The 19,452-nt window shown below is 31.3% G+C and overlaps 1 protein-coding gene and 1 long non-coding RNA gene across 2 annotated transcripts; both read right to left on the bottom strand.

Moving 5' to 3' along the window:
- Positions 1–4,710: 4,710 nt before the first annotated feature.
- On the bottom strand, positions 4,711–5,155 carry LOC145790466 (uncharacterized). Its single transcript, XR_014329207.1, has 2 exons — positions 5,051–5,155; positions 4,711–4,966 (listed from the first exon to the last, which is right to left on the bottom strand). It is a non-coding gene; the product is annotated as an uncharacterized LOC145790466 (long non-coding RNA).
- Positions 5,156–5,918: 763 nt separating this feature from the next.
- On the bottom strand, positions 5,919–7,664 carry LOC145790464 (non-canonical heme oxygenase HOZ, chloroplastic-like). The gene is made up of 4 exons (XM_082868347.1): positions 7,545–7,664; positions 6,709–6,785; positions 6,479–6,543; positions 5,919–6,214 (listed from the first exon to the last, which is right to left on the bottom strand). Exons 1-4 carry the CDS (start codon positions 7,647–7,649, stop codon positions 6,132–6,134), a joined length of 330 nt encoding a protein of 109 aa, XP_082724473.1. The 5' UTR covers positions 7,650–7,664; the 3' UTR covers positions 5,919–6,131.
- Positions 7,665–19,452: the final 11,788 nt, after the last annotated feature.

The raw sequence follows: 19,452 nt of genomic DNA, 5'->3' as shown, positions 1-19,452 counted from the left end.
TCCAGACATCTAATCCCTTGAAAAAACAAACACAAGATACATATCCAATCCAACCAAATAGTCCGGGGGATTCACAGTCCCAAGACTCAAATCCGATGGATTCTAATCCCCCCTTATCCAATCTGTCCAGGGGATTAAGGGGGACTATTCACTATTCGGATTGCTTATCCGAATGAGTGAGTAGTCCATTGTTTGATTTTTTTTTAGTCTGCCAGACATGGAGTCCGGCCGGACTCCTTATCCCCCATATAGGTATTATATTATCCCGGGGGAGGGGGAGAGGTGTGGGACAGTTTTGGGAAGACAATTTACTATTGGGATTATGTGGTAAAATGACCATTTTGACCATCTACTATTTAATTATGTATTATATTTAGTAAAATTCAATAAAATTTAAATGTCTAAATTTAAAAATAAAATAATTTTATTTAACTTTTTATTGATGTTTTATTTATTTAATTTTTTAAAAATAATTTTTTATAGATATTTTGTTGATGTTTTATTTTAAAATTTTGTTTATATTTTATTTAATTTCATTATTTAAATTTTAATAGATGTTTTATTTAATTTCATTGTTTAATTATTATTTTTTTTAAAAACAAATTTATTTAAAATTTTAATTAAAAAATAACATATATTTTTATTGATATTTTATTTATTTAATTTAAAAAAATAAATTTATTTAATTGTGTAAAAAATAAAATAAAATAAATTTTTATTTAATCCAGATAAAAATAATTAAAATATTAAAGATATGTTTAATATTGCTATTATTTAATAAATTATTAAAAAAGGGTAAAATAGTCTTTTGGTCATTTATCCTATCCAGTCTGTCTAACCAAACGTTGGATTCACTAAAAATAATCATTTCCAGACATCTAATCCCATGAAAAAACAAACACAGAATACATATCTAATCCAACCCAACCGAATAGTCCGGGGGATTCACAGTTCCAGGACTCAAGTTCGATGGATTCTAATCTCCCCTTATCCAGTCCGTCCAATCAAACGGTCTTTATAATTTGGGATTTATGTCATTTTGATTCATGACTTTTTAATTGTGATATATTTGACTCTGAGTTTTGAATTTTGTTCTAAATAAGGATAATTAAAGATGCCATTGCTTAATTTCAAGGGCAAAATCGTCAATTTAATAAAATAAAAACTAATTTGACAAAAATAAATGTCAAAAAAATATTTTTGAATTTTTAAAAATTATTTCTACCCACTAAAGATAAAATTATGTAAAATTAATAAATCTTTTAGACATTTTTTTTTACCAAATTTATTTTTATTATGTGTTTGGATAATGATCATGTAATTGGTGGTTGTTTTTATTTTTATTAAATTAGTTTCTATTTTTCCAAAAGTCAAATATGACGACAACTTTGATATCATTATTAAACCAATCCATTAAATCGAAAAATCCAAAACTAAAAATATTTCATATATTAAATATATCGATTACACATTAAAATTCTAATAACCATCGATTATGTAATTATCATTTAAACACATAATAAAAATTAATTTGGTAAAAAAATAAAAATAAATGTCTAAAAAATTTATCATGTTTACATAATTTTATCTTTGATAAGTAAAAATAATTTTTAAAAATTAAAAAATATTTTTTTGACATTTATTTTTGTCAAATTAGTTTATATTTTATCAACTTGACGGTTTTGCCCTTGAAATTAATTAATGTTATCTTCAATTGTTCTTATTTAGAACAAAATTTAAAATTTAAAATAAAATATATCATAATTAAAAAGTCAAGAATCAAAATAATACGACTTCCAAACTATAAGAATTATTAGTATAAAAAAACTTATTCACGGTTGAACCGTAATCGTGCAAATTACGGACTACCACTGAAATATTGACACCTCGTCAATTTTAACACAATCGCTGCATACTTGGTTTAACTAGGTAAGAGCATCTCCAACGCTTAACTTCTTTTTTCATCAAATCTGATAAAAAAAATGACGATTTTTTCAATTTGATACGAGGCGCTCCAACGGTGAGCATCAAAGCAGAATTGGGGAGGTGGTCGACCGGGTGGTCGACCGGCCGGTTGACCAACCGGTCGACCGGTTTGGGCAATTTTTTTTTTTTTTTTTTTTTACCTGTTTGAACCTTTTTTGACCGGTTTGAACCTAGTTATTTCAAAGGGAACCGGTTGACCGGTTGGTCAACCGGCCGGGCAACCGGCCGGGCAACCGATGTATCTCTTTCAACGGTCAGTAACAGTGATTTGGTAAAATCGGGAACTTGTTCTCAGTTTGATACTTTTTTTGCTGATTTCTCATTTTGATATTCATTTGATGCAACGGTTGGAGCATGGAAAAGTATATTTTTCATCAAAATTTAAATCTGATATCAATTTTGGTTCACCATTGGAGATGGTCTAACATGGCTCTAGTACAACTCACTGCATACCTATTTTTAAGATTTTTGGGTAAATTATGTTAATAATCTTATAGTTTAGGACTCGTGTTACTTTGATTCTTAATTTTTTAATTTTGATACATTTGATTTTAAATTTTGAATCTTATTTTAAATAAGGATAATTGAATATACCATTGTTTAATTTGAAGGGTAAAATCGTCAATTTAATAAAATATAAACTAATTTGACAAAAATAAATGTCAAACAAATATTTTTAATTTTTAAAATATTATTTTTATCCACCAATGATAAAATTATGTAAAATTAATAAAAATTACATGATTAATTTTTAAAAATTAATTTAAATGATCATCATCCAAACACATAATAAAAATTAATTTAGTAAAAAAAATAAATAAATGTCTAAAAGATTTATCAATTTTACATAATTTTATTTTTTGTAGGTATAAATAATTTTTAAAAATTCAAAATATTTGTTTGACATTTATTTTTGTCAAATTAGTTTATATTTTATCAAATTGACGATTTTACCCTTAAAAAATCTAATGATACCTTCAATTGCCGTTATTTAGAACAAGATTCAAAATTCAGGGTCAAATGTGTCATAATTGAAAAGTCAGGGACCTAACCCAAACTATATGAACTATTAATGTAATTCACCCAAGATTTTTTTATTTATAAGTTTTGTATTTTTGTGATAAATATTATATAAATTTTTAATAAAATTACAATTAGTTTTTGGAATTTGTTTATTTGGTAGTTTTTCTTTTTCTTTTTCTTTTTTGTTTATTTTTGCCTTTCATGATTTTTTTTGAAAAAATTAGGCTTATTTTGGAAAAAAAATAAGTCCAAAATAGTGCACTTTTTTTTGAATTGAAAAAAGTAAATTTTTTAGAAAAAAAATACAAATAAAATCCAGAAAAGACAAAAAATAAGTCCAAAATAGTGCACTTTTTTTTGGCTTATTTTTGGCTTTTTCAAAAATAATTTTATTTACTTTTAGATTCGTCTACACAAGTTAGACCAAAAATTTTAAAATTTGATATAATTTTTCTTTTCTTTTTTTATAAAAAAAAATGTCATTAAAGACCCCCCAAAAAAAAAAAAATCAGAAAATGATGTGACTTTTTTAGCCAATAAGCAAACTTCCCAGACATGAACTTGTTTTGTATTAATGTTATGCATTTTTTTTTTTTTTTTTTTTTTGGTAGTGTTGCATAATTTGTGATTTTGATGAAAAATACGGAATACTGCTACAAAAATGAGTAACTTCAATTCTGAATAGTAAATTATCTTAATTTTATGAAAAAATTATGTAACATTTAGTACTAAAATATGTAAAACCCTCGCCAATCCTGCACAAAATAAATAAATAAATAAATAAATCAAATTTGAGTGCAAAGTTTGATTTGATATGAACCACTTTACACTACAAGAATTAACACTTTTGGCAACAAAAAAATTGGTCGCTAAAAGTCTATTTTTGGTCGGCAAAAGTTATCCGCGACCAAATTTTTTGGTCGCCACTTTGGTCGCCAATTGAGGGTCGGCAAAAGTAATTCGCGACCAAAATTTTGGTTGGTCGGCAAAAGTCGGATTTGCCGACTAAATTTTTGGTCGTGAAATATATCATTACCGCGACTAATTCATTTAGTCGCTAAAACACTTTGGTCGCGAAAAGTGATATTTTCCCGACCAAAAAGTTTGGTCGCCAATTATCACATTCAACGACCGAAAAGTTTGGTCGCCAATTGTGACATTCTACGACCAAAAATTTTGGTCGCCAATCGTGACATTCCGCGACCAAAAATTTTGGTCGCCAATCGTGACATTCCACGACCAAAAAAGGTTTTGGTCGCCATTTATTACTTTTCGCGACCAAAACTTTTGGTCGGCAAAAGTGAGTTTCCACGACTAAGAGCTATTTTGGTCGGCAATTGTCATTTTTTGCGACCAAAACTCTTGGTCGGCAATTGTCATTTTTTGCGAAAAAAAATTATTTATTTGTCGCGACTAATGAATTGGTCGGCAAAGCAAGAAAACAATACACTTGTAATTCCTAATAATTTATTCAATCCATAATAAACCTATAATTTTAAAGCATCACTCAAATTAACTGAATCATTAACATTCGACACAATACATAATTCATTAACATTCGATTTATTAAATTTCTGTCAAACAACCAGACATTGTTCCAATTCAAACTGAAACAACAAGACATCCCCACCATGGTGTTCCACCAGACATTGTTCACACAAAATAATGACAACCAAAGAATCCAACAACACCTTTCTAAACTGTCAAACAACCTACTTCCAAAATTTCTTAAATTTCCCAAAACACTAGTGTACATTATATACATCCTATTTATAGAACTACATTCCAATTCAAACTGAAACACCCTAGTTTTAGCAAGAACAAAAAGAAACAATTCTACGAGTAAATAATATGTGGAAGCTCTGACTAAAACAAGAACTCTGTGTCAGAAACTTCGAGGACATTGTGGACGCCAATAGGGTTCACACCTGGCCGGAAAGCATTTCCTTCAATATACCTGTGACAACATTTAATCAATTAGCATTTCACCTAGTGTTGGGTAATTGCAATTTGCTTGTACTGATTGAAGACAGAAACTCACATTTCTTTCAAGAAAGTGTGCTTATAGAATGCATCCGGGATTCTCCCAGTAAATTGATTATGATCCAGGTACCTGCAATGAAAGCAAGCTTAAGATGCTGTCCCAGATACACAAAAGCACAAAGATGCAAAAAAATGGGAAAAGCAAATTAAAGGGAAAAAAAAGGCATTAATTGTGATAAAAACAACAGTTAAAAGCCATGAATCAAAGCCATAAGGGATGAGGAAATCTTCTCAACATTGAAGATTGGGTCACAGATGTCAAGGAACGAAACAAAGTGTATCAATTAACTAGGAATCCTAACTCAACCTTGGTTCCACTAACAAACTTGTCCTGCAAATCCAAATAACTTTTCAATATGCAATTGTAATATTGACCACTAGCAAAATTGCCCGTGCCTAAAGGTACTTCATCAGTAGGGAAATAACACCAGCCATTAGATTTATTCAATCTTAACCCAAACTATAGCACACAACATTTTTCAAAAACTGATGTGTTTTATTATATAGATTTTTCTTGTCCTTCTTGTCATGAAGACATGATATGTGACTATTTCAAACCATACAATCACATCAGCCAAATTGTGATCCAATGAATAGTATGCCCAGAAAGTGTAGCTAAAAAAGTCCAGACTTAAAATCCGAACTGCCAAATTTATGTGTATTGCTCTTAGAAAGAGGAAATTCCTCTAGATACATTGCAAAAATAGAACTTCTCATACATAACTGGATCACATTTGTAGAGTGGACAGAAAAATCAAAAATAAACTTACAAGGAATGGTATGCTGTAGTATGGTGTAGTATGCTAACAGTTTTTCATCCGTATATAACAAAGAGTTTTTCATCAACAACAACAATTTTTCATATATAACAAAGATCTCATCCGTATGCTGTAGTATGCTAACAGTTTTTCATCAACAACAACAAATGAGTATATTTGCAGGTACATTAATAGGATTTTAATCAAATAATCTAAGTATTTGGTTGGTTACTACCCTTGCATTGAATGCAACAATGTATTGCATCTTGAAACAATCATTTTGAGGACATTTACCCAACCTGGTTTTGCAGTAAAGCTTCATCATTGAGCAAGAAATGGTTTGAATGTCATCAACACCCCGATTACTTCGATTACATTCAGGAGGAAGAAAACCATCTGGTCACCTGCATTCAGATGAACAAATACAACTAAAGAGTGAGCATAAACAGCAGATATGAGATTTGCTATCTGAATAAGAACCTCCATGATCTGCAAAATTGTGGGGGAGAAGAGTCAAAGAAAATTCAGGGTACAATATGAGATTTTACTACTAAATCTGATCTAACCATATGTTAATGTTCAATCATCATATATTTTGCTGAAATTTTAAAGAGTAAAGAATTAGATTTAGGCATGCATGCTAAAAAACAAGTGGCCAAAAAAGTTACCCAGAATGCATTGGATGCCTTGCCAAGTATGCAGTACTGATAGCTTCTCTATCATTTTCAGAGACCTGCATTGTTTATCAAAACAAAAAATATATTTGAATTTAAGTGCTCTAATTGAGTTCAAAGGGGGATAGAATGCATTGAGAGTAGACTAACAGAAGTAGCAATCGAGATCAGAATGACACATCATCCAAAAAAGTCATTAATATACAGAAACAACATCACCGTACAGGGTTATAATTAAATCAGTCCTATCCTCAGGATCTTTTGCTACAAGCAAAGAGCATTTTGGATTAGCTACAAGGTCCTGCAAAAAATAGCGAGTATCAACTAATTAAGTAACTTTCCATAAACTAGAAGATCCTAAAAAAAATTTAAATATAAAAAATGCTGCAAGTATTTCATAGCAAAGTTTTAAAGTCCTATGCTAATAAGGAAAAATAATACAGACAGGACACCTGTGCTAACGAAAAATTAAGTGATTACAATATTCTGAATTTCAACTTATCGAGCTTATCACTAACATATAAGAACGCACATTCAAAAAGACTCCAAACCAAACCATGTATCTTAATCAAGTAATGGTCGGCTACATGAATCCTTTTTCGCCATTCCGCCTTATTAAAGACTATATGCTCAATAAAACAACTTAAATTAAATAAATGCATATCAAGTTTATCACTAAAATATAAGAAGGTACATTTAAAAATGACGAATTCAAAAATTAATTTACCTCCCAAGCATCACCAGAAAAACTAATCCTAATAACCAAAATTTAAGAATTTTCTATTCCAAAGAGCATTCAGCATTACTTTTGCTGTCTCTTAACAAACAGCTAAACAGGAATTGAGTAGGAATATAAAATTTACAAGCTCCTGCAACTGTACAGCTAAACTTCGATTGTAGGATTCTACCTGTCCTTGTGAACCAAAGAGAGAGACAATTCACAGTCGTGCACATCAAGGCATCTCTTTGGATGCCGCCATTTAGAACAATTTTCAAGATATATATATATATATTATCCAATTAGTACACATATGATAACAAAATTCAAAATTTTGCCAACCTTGGTATGAACTGCCAAGCTGCTCATTGCTATTATTGGAGATCCATAGGCATCACAAGCGAAGTCAACCATTGAACCAGATGGATAACCCCCATACTTCTGCATGTTAAAAAGGAATTGCGATAATCTTTGAAAATAATGGATATAGCTGACTGAAAATAATGAAAATAAGTATTTCATTTTTATTTTTATTTTGGATGAGCAAGTAATAAGTATCTCATGACAATCAAATGGTTAATCAAATTCATAATTGGCAGGTTTTCTGATGTACATGGCAAAACTGAAAAGTCAAACTCAATTGAGTATGCAAACTCAATTGAAAATTCATAATTGAGTATGCAAAACTAAAATGTGAATGGATATTCAATAAGATGATAAATGCTTTACAGGATACTTGGGATTTTAGTCATTGATGGCCAATCTTTTTTGAGATCCCACAAACGAGTAGTCATGATAGGTAGGAGACCTTACCTTTGCTCTCTTAAAGAATGATACAAAATCATCATCTGCAAGATGCCCAATACACCATTGAACCCATATAACATCATACCTTCCAGCCTCTGGAGTGAATTCCTAAAACCAATCAAGATTTTAGTTTCACTTTATTTAAAAATCCATAGACAAAACATTAGTGTCATATGTCTCATCTCAAAGAATATTACAAAAATCAAGCCATTGGGCATAAAAAAAAACATAATAAAAAAGAAATAAAAAAAATAAAAAGTTACTAGCCATGGCAGATCAACCTAATTAAAAAAAATAATAATGATTTTAACACCAGATAATCTACCATACACTAACCTAGATAAACAAGATAAGTGGCAAACTTAACATTAAAAGATTAGGCACTACAGCACTGCCATGAATAAAAAGCAGATGAGGCACTACAGCAGCCCTTCCAAGCACCAAAACAGATCACGAAAACAGAACAGGCAGAGAAGACAACCAGCCCTTTAAGCAGAGAATCCAGAACAGAACAGAACTGGAGATATTCTATATTCTGTGTATAGTACGCACCTTTCAGCATTAGTATTAGTTCACATTAATGAACAAACAGAGCAAAAACCAAGATATATATATATATAGATATAGATTCAAAGAGATTCAAATAGATATCAATGACCAAACAGATCAAAAACGGCCATGGCTTCGATCACCTTTTCTTCACTTTGTTCTTGCACCTCCATCTCTAAACGCTCGCCTCTCATCTCTTCTTTTCCTCACTCGTCGGCAGTAGTCGTGGCTACAACCGTTAGTACAATCGTGGAAAATGAATGGCAAACGACCATGGCTTCGATCTCCACAGATTGTAGCCTGGATACCATCTTAGTCGGATCTTCTTGAATTCGATGGAGCCGTAAGAATTAGGGATTTTTGGTTGAAGGGGATTTTTGGTTTTTCAGATTGGGTATTTTGGTTCAAGAGATGGGGAGGGGGGGAAGCCGAGCGGGAATGGAAAAAAGAGGGTGGAAAATCGAGCGGGAATTTTTTTTTTTTTTTTTTGGTAATATTTAAACAACAAAATGATTCTTTTTTTAAAAAGAAAATTATTTTTTGTTAAAATAAATTTTTTTTTATAGTTAATGAATTTATTTTTTCAGTTATGAAGGTTGAAAATTTATTTGTTTCATTTTTATTTTAATGAATAAAAAATTATTCTTATATTTTTACTTTGGTAGAAGTAGGGGTAGTATTTTAATGAAAAATATTTTCCATAAATTTTATAAATTGGTTTTTGTTTATTTTTAGAAAAACATAAATTACAAACGTATTTGGTTTGAACAAAATATTTTAAAAAATTTAAAAACATAAACTAAAAAGCATGTTTGTCTAGGCCTAAAATATTTATATTTATTTTTTGTATTATTTATGATGATGGAATTATACACATTATAATTGGAAAAAAAATATTTGAAAAAAAATATATTTGAAAAAAGATGAGAGAGATAGAGAAAAGAAATGAATAAGAGAGATGAGTGAAAGAGAGAGAAGAGAAATGAGTGAGAGACACAGAGAGTAAGAGACAGAGAGAAAAAGAGACCTATTTCATTTTTTGACTTTTTCCTCTTTCAATAACAATGGGCTCAGAGAAAGAGATGAGTGTGATTGAGAGAAATGAACGATTGAGAGAGAAGAGAGATGAGTGAGAGAGACAGACAGACAGACAGAGAGAAAGAAAAAAAGAGATGGGTGGTGATAATGGTAGTTATAGAGGTGGAGTGGCAACAGTGGTGGTAGTGGAATGACATTTACAGTGGTGGTGAAGGTGGTAGAGGAGATGGGTGGTAAAAGAGAGAGAGATGAGTGAAAGACAGATCGATGTGCCAGAGGTTATAGTAGTTTTGGCGAAGCTGCATCTTGTGCAGATGCTCTTGTGACGCCATTGACATCTTCGAAGAGCTCAAAAACCAGGAAACTCTAGCTGATGATGAAGATGAAGAAGATGAAGATTTTCAAAAACACTTTTGAAAAACATCCAAAGCACTTGGCCCATTCCTACAACTTTGGGTAATCTAAGCTGGTTCATGTTTTCTAAGCTATTTTTTGGACCAACTAGGCATCTGAGAGATCTGTTTGAAGTAGCAATTGAGCGCGACTCCGACAATGCAAGCGCGTTTGGTTGATTTCATGGCAAATTGGGGCTCGAGAGGGGGTAAGAGGACTTCAATTGAGGGTCGAGATTGAGCGGTTAGGTTAGGGTTTAGCTTGTTTCGAGGGGTGTGGTAGAGAGAAGCTTGAGAGAGATCAGGAATCGAGACGATGACTCAAATTTGATTCAGATCTCAACGATCTTTCGGATCCGGCAGAGGCACCAGTGGAGGAGAAGGAGGATGAGCCCAGCTGGTGCAGTGGGTGTTTAGGAGAGAGAGAGAGGCACCAACAGTGAGGTGGTAGTCGTAGAGGTGAAGTGGCGACAGTGGTAGTAATGGTGGTAGTAGAATGGCGTTTGCAGTAGTGGTGAAGGTGGTAAAGGAGATGGGTGGTGAAAGAGAGAGAGATAGATGAGTGAGAGACAGATAGAAAAGAGAAAGAGAGAGAGAGAGAGAGAGAGAGAGACAAAGACAGAGTGATGAACGAGAGAAAGACAAAGTGGTCGCTAAAAGTGCATTTTCTTGTAGTGGATAGATAAATCGAGAGGGAGCTCAGTAAATAGAGAGGACGGAATGGAAAGAGTGAGCAACGCCAACATAGTGGGAGAGAGAGAGAGAGAAAGAAAGAGAAGAGAGAGAGAGAGGGACAAAAAGATAAAGAGATAAAGAGTGAGAGACAGAAAAAGAGACAAAGAGAGAAGAGAGATGAACGAGAGAGACAGAAAGAGAGATAGAGAGAAAAGAGATAAGCGAGAGAGACATAGAGAGAAGAGGGATAAACGAGAGGGAGAGAGAGAGATAGAGAGAAGAGAGATGAGCGAGAGAGACAGAGAGAGATGAGAGAGATAGAAAGGAGAGAGATGAGCGAAGAGATAGGGAGAGAAAAGAGATGAGAGAAGAGATAGATGAGTGAGAGACAGATAGACAGAAAGAAAAGAGTGATGAGTAAGAGAGAGAAAGAGAAGAGAGAGAGAGGAAGATGAAAAAACGGGTGAAAAGATATAGACAAAGAGAGGAGAGAAAAAAAGAGCGAAAAGAGATAAACGAGAGAGAGACAGAGAGAGATAAACGAGAGAGATAAAGAGAAGAGAGATAGAGAAGAGAGATGAGAGAAATAGACAAAAGAGAGATGGACGAGAGACACAAAGAGAAAAATAGAGAGAGATAGATAGACAGACAGACAGAGAAGAGTGATGAGTGAGAGAAAGAAAAATAAGAGAGACAGAGACACAGAGAGAAAGAGACAGACAGACAGACAGACAGACAGAGAAGAGTGATGAGAGAGAGAGAGACAGAGAGAGAAGAGAGACAGAGACAGAGAGATAGGAAGATGAAAAAATGGGTGAAAAAGTTCCGTGTCTAAAGTCTCCTTTTCTAGTAGTAAGTTGTCTCTATCATTCATGGGTAGAATAGAGGCGCGAATTTGGGAATTGTATATTTTATATAAAAATCAAATTGAAATATTTTATACAATCACACCTATTTAGGGAGTGTGATTAAATATATATATATATATATATATATAATTACACTTATTTAAAAAGTGTGATGAAAAAGTAGTAATGTATATATAATCACACTTTAATTAAAATGTGTGATTAAAATATATATATATATATAATCACACTTATTTAAAAAGTGTGATTAAAAAGTACTAGTGTATATATAATCACACTTTAATTAGAATGTGTGATTAAAAAATATATAAATAATCACACTTTAATTAGAATGCGTGGGTAAAAAATATATATATAATCACACCTATTTAAAAAGTATGATTAAAAAGTAGTAGTGTATGTATAATCACACTTTAATTAGAAGGTGTGATTAAAAAATATATAAATAATCACACTTTAATTAGAATGTGTGATTAAAAAATATATATATAATCACACTTGTTTAAAAATTGTGATTAAAAAGTAGTAGTGTATATATAATCACACTTTAATTAGAAGGTGTGATTAAAAATATATATATATATATATATATAATCACACTTAATTGAAAAGTGACATAAAAAATAAATATTATCACACTCAATCAAATTAAGTGTGATTAAAATATCAATCTAATTTTTTTTATCACACTTCCAATAAAAATGAGATCTTTTTTTTTTTGTCAAAGTGTGATCTTTAACTATTTTTGTAGTAGTGGAGAAACAAAGAGAGCAAGAGACTGAACTTATTTGGGTCTATGTACATATTGATAGAAAATAAATTGGGCGGTAATGTAAGAGTGTATTCCCACCAAAAACATGAATCTGTGTTTTTGAAATTGTTTAACTTTATTGCCGACAAAATGTTTTTTGGTCCCTAAAAATAAGTATTTTGCCGACCACATTTTTGGTCGGCAAAGATCAAAAGTAAAAAAATTTCATTAATATTTGGCGACGAAAATATTAGTCGCAGAAAAGGTACCTTCGCCGACAAATCTTTTTAGTCGCCAAATCTCAATCAACGGCGACTAAAATATTTGTTGCTAAATGTATTAATTTGGCGACTAATTTTTTTGGTCGCTGAAAATAAGTTTTTGGCGACCAAATTTTTGGTCGCCAAAGAAAAAAATAATTTTTGGCGACCAAAAGACCATAGTAGTCGCAAAAAAAATACCTTCGCCGACAAATATTTTTAGTCGCCAAATCTCAATCAACGGCGACTAAAATATTAGTCGCTAAAAGTACTAATTTGGCGACTAATTTTTTTTGGTTGCTGAAAATAAGTTTTTGGCGACCAAATTTTTGGTCGCAAAAAAAAATGTGACCTTCCGCGACCAAATTTGTAGTTGGTCGGCAAAAGCATACCACTTTCTGCGACCAACTCATTTTTTGGTCGCCAAAATATAACATTCTGCGACCAATAATATTTGGTCGCCAAAAATAATGATCATTCGCGACTAATTAATATTTGGTCGCCAAATATCATTTTTTTGCGACCAAAATTTTTTTGGTCGGCAAAAGTGGTCGGCAATTGTGTAAATTCTTGTAGTGTTAATTCCTTTCATCAATTTTTTTTTCAAAAAAAAATTCATCTCCAATGGTTTTAGCTTTTTAAATTTTTATCAAATTCAAATTTGATGAAAAAAATAACTCTTTCTTAATTTGATGAACATTTGATGAAATGATTGAAAATACTTTTTGCATATTTTTTCATCAAATTTAAAAAAGAGAAAGGACTAGAGATGCTGAAGAGATTCCTATTTAAGTACTTTAATACATTATGCAAAAAAAAAAAAAAAAAATAGGAAAAATTACTATTCAATATGAATTTTGAAAATTATTACATAATAGTGAAATCAGACTATTATAAGGGCTATCATTGTTAAAATTTGACACTTATCAAATTTTGTGATCACTAGCTCATCCAAAGAGAGTTTGATCTAATAGTTTAGATATGTGATATGCAACAAATACAAATATAAAAGCAAAGTCTATATGGGCAAAAATAGAATTTGGACAGTTAAAATGTAATTTGACATTGAGTTCGATCAACCAATGGAATTGCTTTACCTAAGAATTGGTATGGGTATTTCTGTTGTTATAGTCATATAGCTTTTGTCATGCCATGTACATCTATTGTTTGACAATAATAAATGAAATTTCTCTTACCTAAGAATTGTGGTAAATATTGTTGTAGTCATTAGTTTTTGTCATGGTAATGTACTCCTGTTCTTTTGATTCAACTTTTGTCCTAACACCGCAGAAGTACTTAAAAGCATTACAGCATTGTAGATATGTTAAGTAACTATTAATAATGCTGATAAAGAAAAAAAGTAACTATTAATTTTAGCAGTTACTTATGCGCGGGTTTTATTTTCGGGGGGACTCCAATAAAGAGTGATGGGCATAGCCCCCGCATCCCCCATGGGGGGGAGGGGGGGCATGGACCGATTAGTTATCATCACAAGGCCGAGAATAGACCCAATGGGAAGCCCAATAGGGAACTTGCAGTGGCCAAGCTTAGACATCAGTTAGACGCATGTTAGTTAGGGAGCCAGTTCACGCGACAGACAAAAATCCTACAGAGTTATTGCACTCAAACACCAAACATTAAATGAGGCTGTCATGACATTAAATGCAACAAGACTTCTCACTTCAGGGCATGGCGAAACCACGATGACCGACATCAAGTAGACTATAGACTTTGGGCCAATGGGACAATTGAAAGCAATAGAAGAATGATTAATAAGCGATATAAGGAAGAACACTCAAGGCAACAGGTAACTCTCTCTCTTTATCTCTCTCTAACTGCTATTCCGACCACATTCACCTCTAACTTGCTTGTCGGAGGGTCTACAGGAAGGATCCATCCCCATTTCGGAACCTTATTTGTCGCAGATGCGATTCGGGAGACAAAGGAGAGTCAACCCGAGGAGTGTTTGGATCAATCCGACCCATCTCACCCTAATAAAGCTGCATCATCAAAGAGTATGTTAGAAGAGGTGTCGGTAGTTAGAGAGTGAGCTAATTGTGTCAAGGGACTTATTAGGTGAGAGAGAGAGAGCTAATTGTGTCAAGGCACTTATTAGGTGAGAGAGAGAGAGAGAGAGAGAGAGAGAGAGAGAGAGAGAGAGAGAGAGAGAGAGAGAGAGAGAGAGAGAGAGAGAGAGAGAGAGAGAGAGTTAATGGTTCCCACATTTTAAATTTGGATAAATAACTAATAAGTCTTAATATTTAGACTTAATACTAATCAAATCTTATTGAAAATAAGTACTACTAAAATCGTCATTAAAATTAATTTTATGTAACGATTTTTTGCATGTCGTTAAAAATTGACAATTAGCGACTTTTTTGTCATGATTTTTGTAAATTGTTACTAAAACTAACAATTAATGATATTTTTTTGTAGCGAATTTTTCAAACTGTCGTTGAAAGTTAAAAATTAATTACTTTTTTTAACAATTTTTTTAAACTGTCACTAAAACTTATAATTAATGACATTTTTGTAATAAAATTTTTAAACTGTCGCTGAAAATTAACAATTAGTGACGTATTGTAAAAGTGTTTGATAAAAAATTTCATTAATTATCATAGGGCATATTGAACAATAAGTTCATCTATTAAGACCTACACGTAAGTCCCCTCTTTAATTTTTATTTATTTTATTTTTTCTATATATAGACATTCAAGTGCACCTTATACTTAATATAGACTTTAACACACGGTCACTAAATTAGTAAATACTTAACATATAAAATTAAATTTCATTTTTTTTTTTTTTTCAGTTTTATCTGTTAGCAAACACCTTAACACAAATTTAGTACTCCTATTGTGAAAGCTCTTACGCAATTGCATTTATTTTAGGGAGCTTTTTTAATAAATCATCTTTTTAAAAATTTTACTCTATTCAACTCATATTTTTTATTACTATTCCATTAGATCTTATTTGAGGTAAGAAAACGAAAACACACTCAATATCTCCTGTCCCTATTAATGTTGATATTTAATATTAATTGTCATTATATTTTGGTAGTTCTCATGCATTAGGATGTTGACTGTTATTATATTCATATTAATTTGAAATAAATTTTTGTCATTGTGCTGTCAATTACATGATGTGAATATTTATACTAAAACATACGAATGTGAATGTTCACATCACAATATTAGATGAGCGAGAATGTGCACATGTTGTAAACGTTCACATCACTACATGTTATGAATAAGAATGTGTTGTCAATTAAAAATATAATAACGTTATTTTTAATATGTTGTCAATTAAAAATAAGAAGGTTCATATGTTGTAAACATTTAGATCACTACATTAGATGAGAGAATTTTTCGGAAAGGTGTTGTGAACGTTCACATCAGATAAGAGAGGATGTTTACATTATTTTTAATCACTACAAGAAAAAGCACCTTTGGCGAGTCCGTTTTTAGTCGCCAAAAGTCGACTTTTTACTTTCCCCGACTAATTTTTTTAGTCGCTGGTTTTGTCACGTATAGATGGTCGGCAGAGGTATTGGCGACTAAAACTTTTTTAGTCGCCAAAAAGCAGCACTTTCGCGACCAACATTTTAGTCGCCAATAGTGATTTACACTTTTCAAAATCATACATTTAGCGACTAATCCTTTAGTCGTCAATACTCACTAAATCGCCGACTAATCCATTTAGTCACCAAAATAAAGACTTTTGGCGACTAATAATTTTAGTCGCCAAAGGTGCTTCCGTGAAAAAAAAAATTACCAACTTTTTTGAGATTCGAACCATGGACCTTCTACTTTGTACACCTTTACCAACACACTCCCTCCACTATGCCACCACAAGATCACATGAATATATATGCAATATATATTATTTATATAGTATATTGACCCGTATTAATTTAAAACTATATATATATATATATAATTATTTTTATTCAATATAATTTATGTAAAAAATAAATTAATTATTAAAAAAAAAAAGGGAGCCACTTTTGGCGACTAAAGTTTTTTTTAGTCGCCAAAAACCTTAGTTTTGGCTACTTCCAATAATTTAGTCGCTAAAAAAATTAATTTCCGTCTAAAAATAACCACTTTCGGCGACTAAACTGATTTTTAGTCGTCAAAACCACCACTTTTGCCGACTAAACTCAACTTGAGTCACCAATTGTCCACTTTTAGCTACTAAAATTAGTAGCCAAAAACCTTTACATTTGGCTACAACATTTTTTTTTGTCGGTAAAACACCTACAATCGGCGACCAAACCATTTTTTAGTCGCCAAAGCCTATACTTTTGGCTACTAATCTTTTTTAGTCGCCAAAAACCTTCACCTTTGGCTACTAAAATTGTTTCAGTCGCTAAAACCCATGTAATCAGCGACTAATCTGATTTTTAGTCACCAATAAGTACACATTTGGCTACTAAACTGTTTTAGTCGCTTCACTTTTGGCTATTAATTCAATTTTAGTCGCCAATTGTCCTACTTTTAGCGACGAAATTTACATTTTTGGTCGCCAAAACTGCTTTTTGTTGTAGTGAATGTGTTGTCAATTAAAAATATATTCATATCAAATAAAAGAGAATATTCACATTATTTTTAATGTGTGGTCAATTAAAAATATATTCACATTATATAATAATATAAATAATAACATTAATGTTATTTAATTTATGTATGAAATTTTCTATATTTTGGTCATTTCCCTTCTCTCTCCTCCCTCAACATTAAATATCAATATTAAATATAAGGATATAAGAGTATAAGAAAATAGTGTAAATCAAGAAAAAAGATTTTATGGAATAAAAATATAAATACATGAGACTAAATGAGTCAAAAAATTCATTCATAAACTTCTTTGATTAGAACATTTCTAAATGTGATTTATCAATAAAAATCATTTACGATAACAAAAATCAAATATGGGTTAGCAGCACATGATTAATTTTTACTTTGTTGGTATCTGTTTCGTATTGTCATATTTTATAAAGCATGCATGTATGTATTTATTGCATGGAAGTAAACATACAGCAAATACATAGATGTATTTGATCTTTTTTTTTAAAAAACAATTATTCCAGAAAAAAAAAATAACAAAAAGCAAAACAAAATAAAGTCAATAAATATCATATTGGTTTTTTAGGACTAGGACACAAAAAAAGACATATTTATCGTTTTTTAGATGCAAATTTTTTTTTTTTTTTTTTTTTTTTTCAAGTAAATTGACCGATGGAAAGCACCTTATATGACAAATGACGTAAATTCCACACAAGCATGACACCTAAGAGTCGGTCCATTTAATTAGACTTTAAAAATAATATTAATGCACAAATCTCTTGTTAATACATTATGAAGAGAACAATGTAAAAAAAGGGGCAAAATCTAATAGACTACATTGGCCTAAACACAAAACTACTACGATTGAGTAGTTAACTTGTGAAAAGGAAAAAAGTAATTCAATTGAACCTGCCAATGTCAGTAAATTATCTTCCGTTAAAAAAGTATGAGGAGAACAATATGTATTCAATCTTACTATTAGTAACTAAAAAAAAAAGGAATGAAAAATATATTAGGTGAACATCTTAGACCCCTCGAAATTGTTGACTTAAAGACTAGAATTATTCCAAATAAAAAAATCTCACTTTCACTTGCTGTTATTGGTGGTGTGTGATTTGCTGCGATTAATCTACATTATAATGCCAATGTCCAAACTTCAATGAGGATGTTTAAAAGTCTTTACTCAGTTGCAAATAATATGTGTATCTATATAATTCTTTTCTTGGCTTTGTGTCCGGAAAATTTGATGGATGCAAAAAATACTTGCAATCGCAAGATGGCTGAAGCAAATAATAACTACGACAGTTGCAAATAATTTTTTTGTAATCGGAAAAAGAAAGTAATATTTTATTACAAATAATAAAACATTACAAAGGAGAGAGAAAAACAAACAAAAGGAAACCACCCACCAACAATCACTGCAAGAAATCCCAACGGAAAAGAAAGAGCTGCCAAATTGGCAACACAAGCTGCCTCTCACAATTCCACTCCATATGCTCAAGGATGGAACAGGGTGTGCGGTGGGGACGATCGCGCACCCTCCAAAAATTTGAAAAAAATTATATATTATATTAAAAATTTAAAATAATTAGAAATTATAAAGATTTACACCTTAAACGAACTTTAGTACTTTCATAATGGTAATCCTGGATCCGTTATGCTGCCACAAACACCAGCCCCACATAGACGGACCAGCAAACCCATGAATGCTTCTCCTTGCGCACCTAGTATCACACCAATACAAACTCCTCACACTTTAATCAGCACACCAATGCAGCCAAACCTACTCAACGATAACATCATGGCAGCTAAAAAAATCAAACCGAAAAGGACTGATCCTCAATGTAGAATTATTCAAAGCAGACCTCCAAAATGACCTCACAACTCACCAATGCAGACCTCCAACAAGAGTCACAAATTGATAGCTACCGTAGTGCAAATACTTTTTTTGCAACCTTCACTATAACAGATAAGAGTTTTAAATATCAAAATTTTGTCTCTAAAAGTATAAATTTTGTTGCAAAATAATTTTAGGGATTAATTTCAATTGTGGCAAAGACAATCGCTAAAAGATCGTAACAAAATTTTGAAAATGTCATTAATTAATAGACTATGAAGGACGAAATAACTTAGCCCTAAAAATCTTTATTTTTTTTAAACAATTTTTGATCTCAAAAGGTTAATAATTTATCAATAAAATAATAACACTTTTGGTGACAAAAATATTTTATCCCTAAAAAGTAATTTTGTTCTTAAATTTTTATTTCTAAAATCTTAATTTGTTGTAATGCTTATATTAGTTTATGTTTCTGCTCACATATAGCGCTTGCTAAGGTCTTTT

The sequence above is a fragment of the Camellia sinensis genome, chromosome 1, assembly GCF_055761805.1.
Source record: "Camellia sinensis isolate YWXY chromosome 1, ASM5576180v1, whole genome shotgun sequence".
Taxonomy (NCBI): Eukaryota; Viridiplantae; Streptophyta; class Magnoliopsida; order Ericales; family Theaceae; genus Camellia; species Camellia sinensis.
This window is presented reverse-complemented; position numbering and strand designations above follow the sequence as displayed.

What these genes read in the sequence shown, in the direction of transcription:
- LOC145790464 (XM_082868347.1), bottom strand. Translation starts at nt 7,649, where the DNA reads ATGCAGAAGTATGGGGGTTATCCATCTGGTTCAATGGTTGACTTCGCT. An exon ending in GCTTGGCAGTTCATACCAAG is followed by an intron (nt 6,786 to 7,544) that starts GTTGGCAAAATT and finishes TATTTTTTGCAG; the next exon opens with GACCTTGTAGCTAATCCAAA. An exon ending in ACTGATTTAATTATAACCCT is followed by an intron (nt 6,544 to 6,708) that starts GTACGGTGATGT and finishes TAAACAATGCAG; the next exon opens with GTCTCTGAAAATGATAGAGA.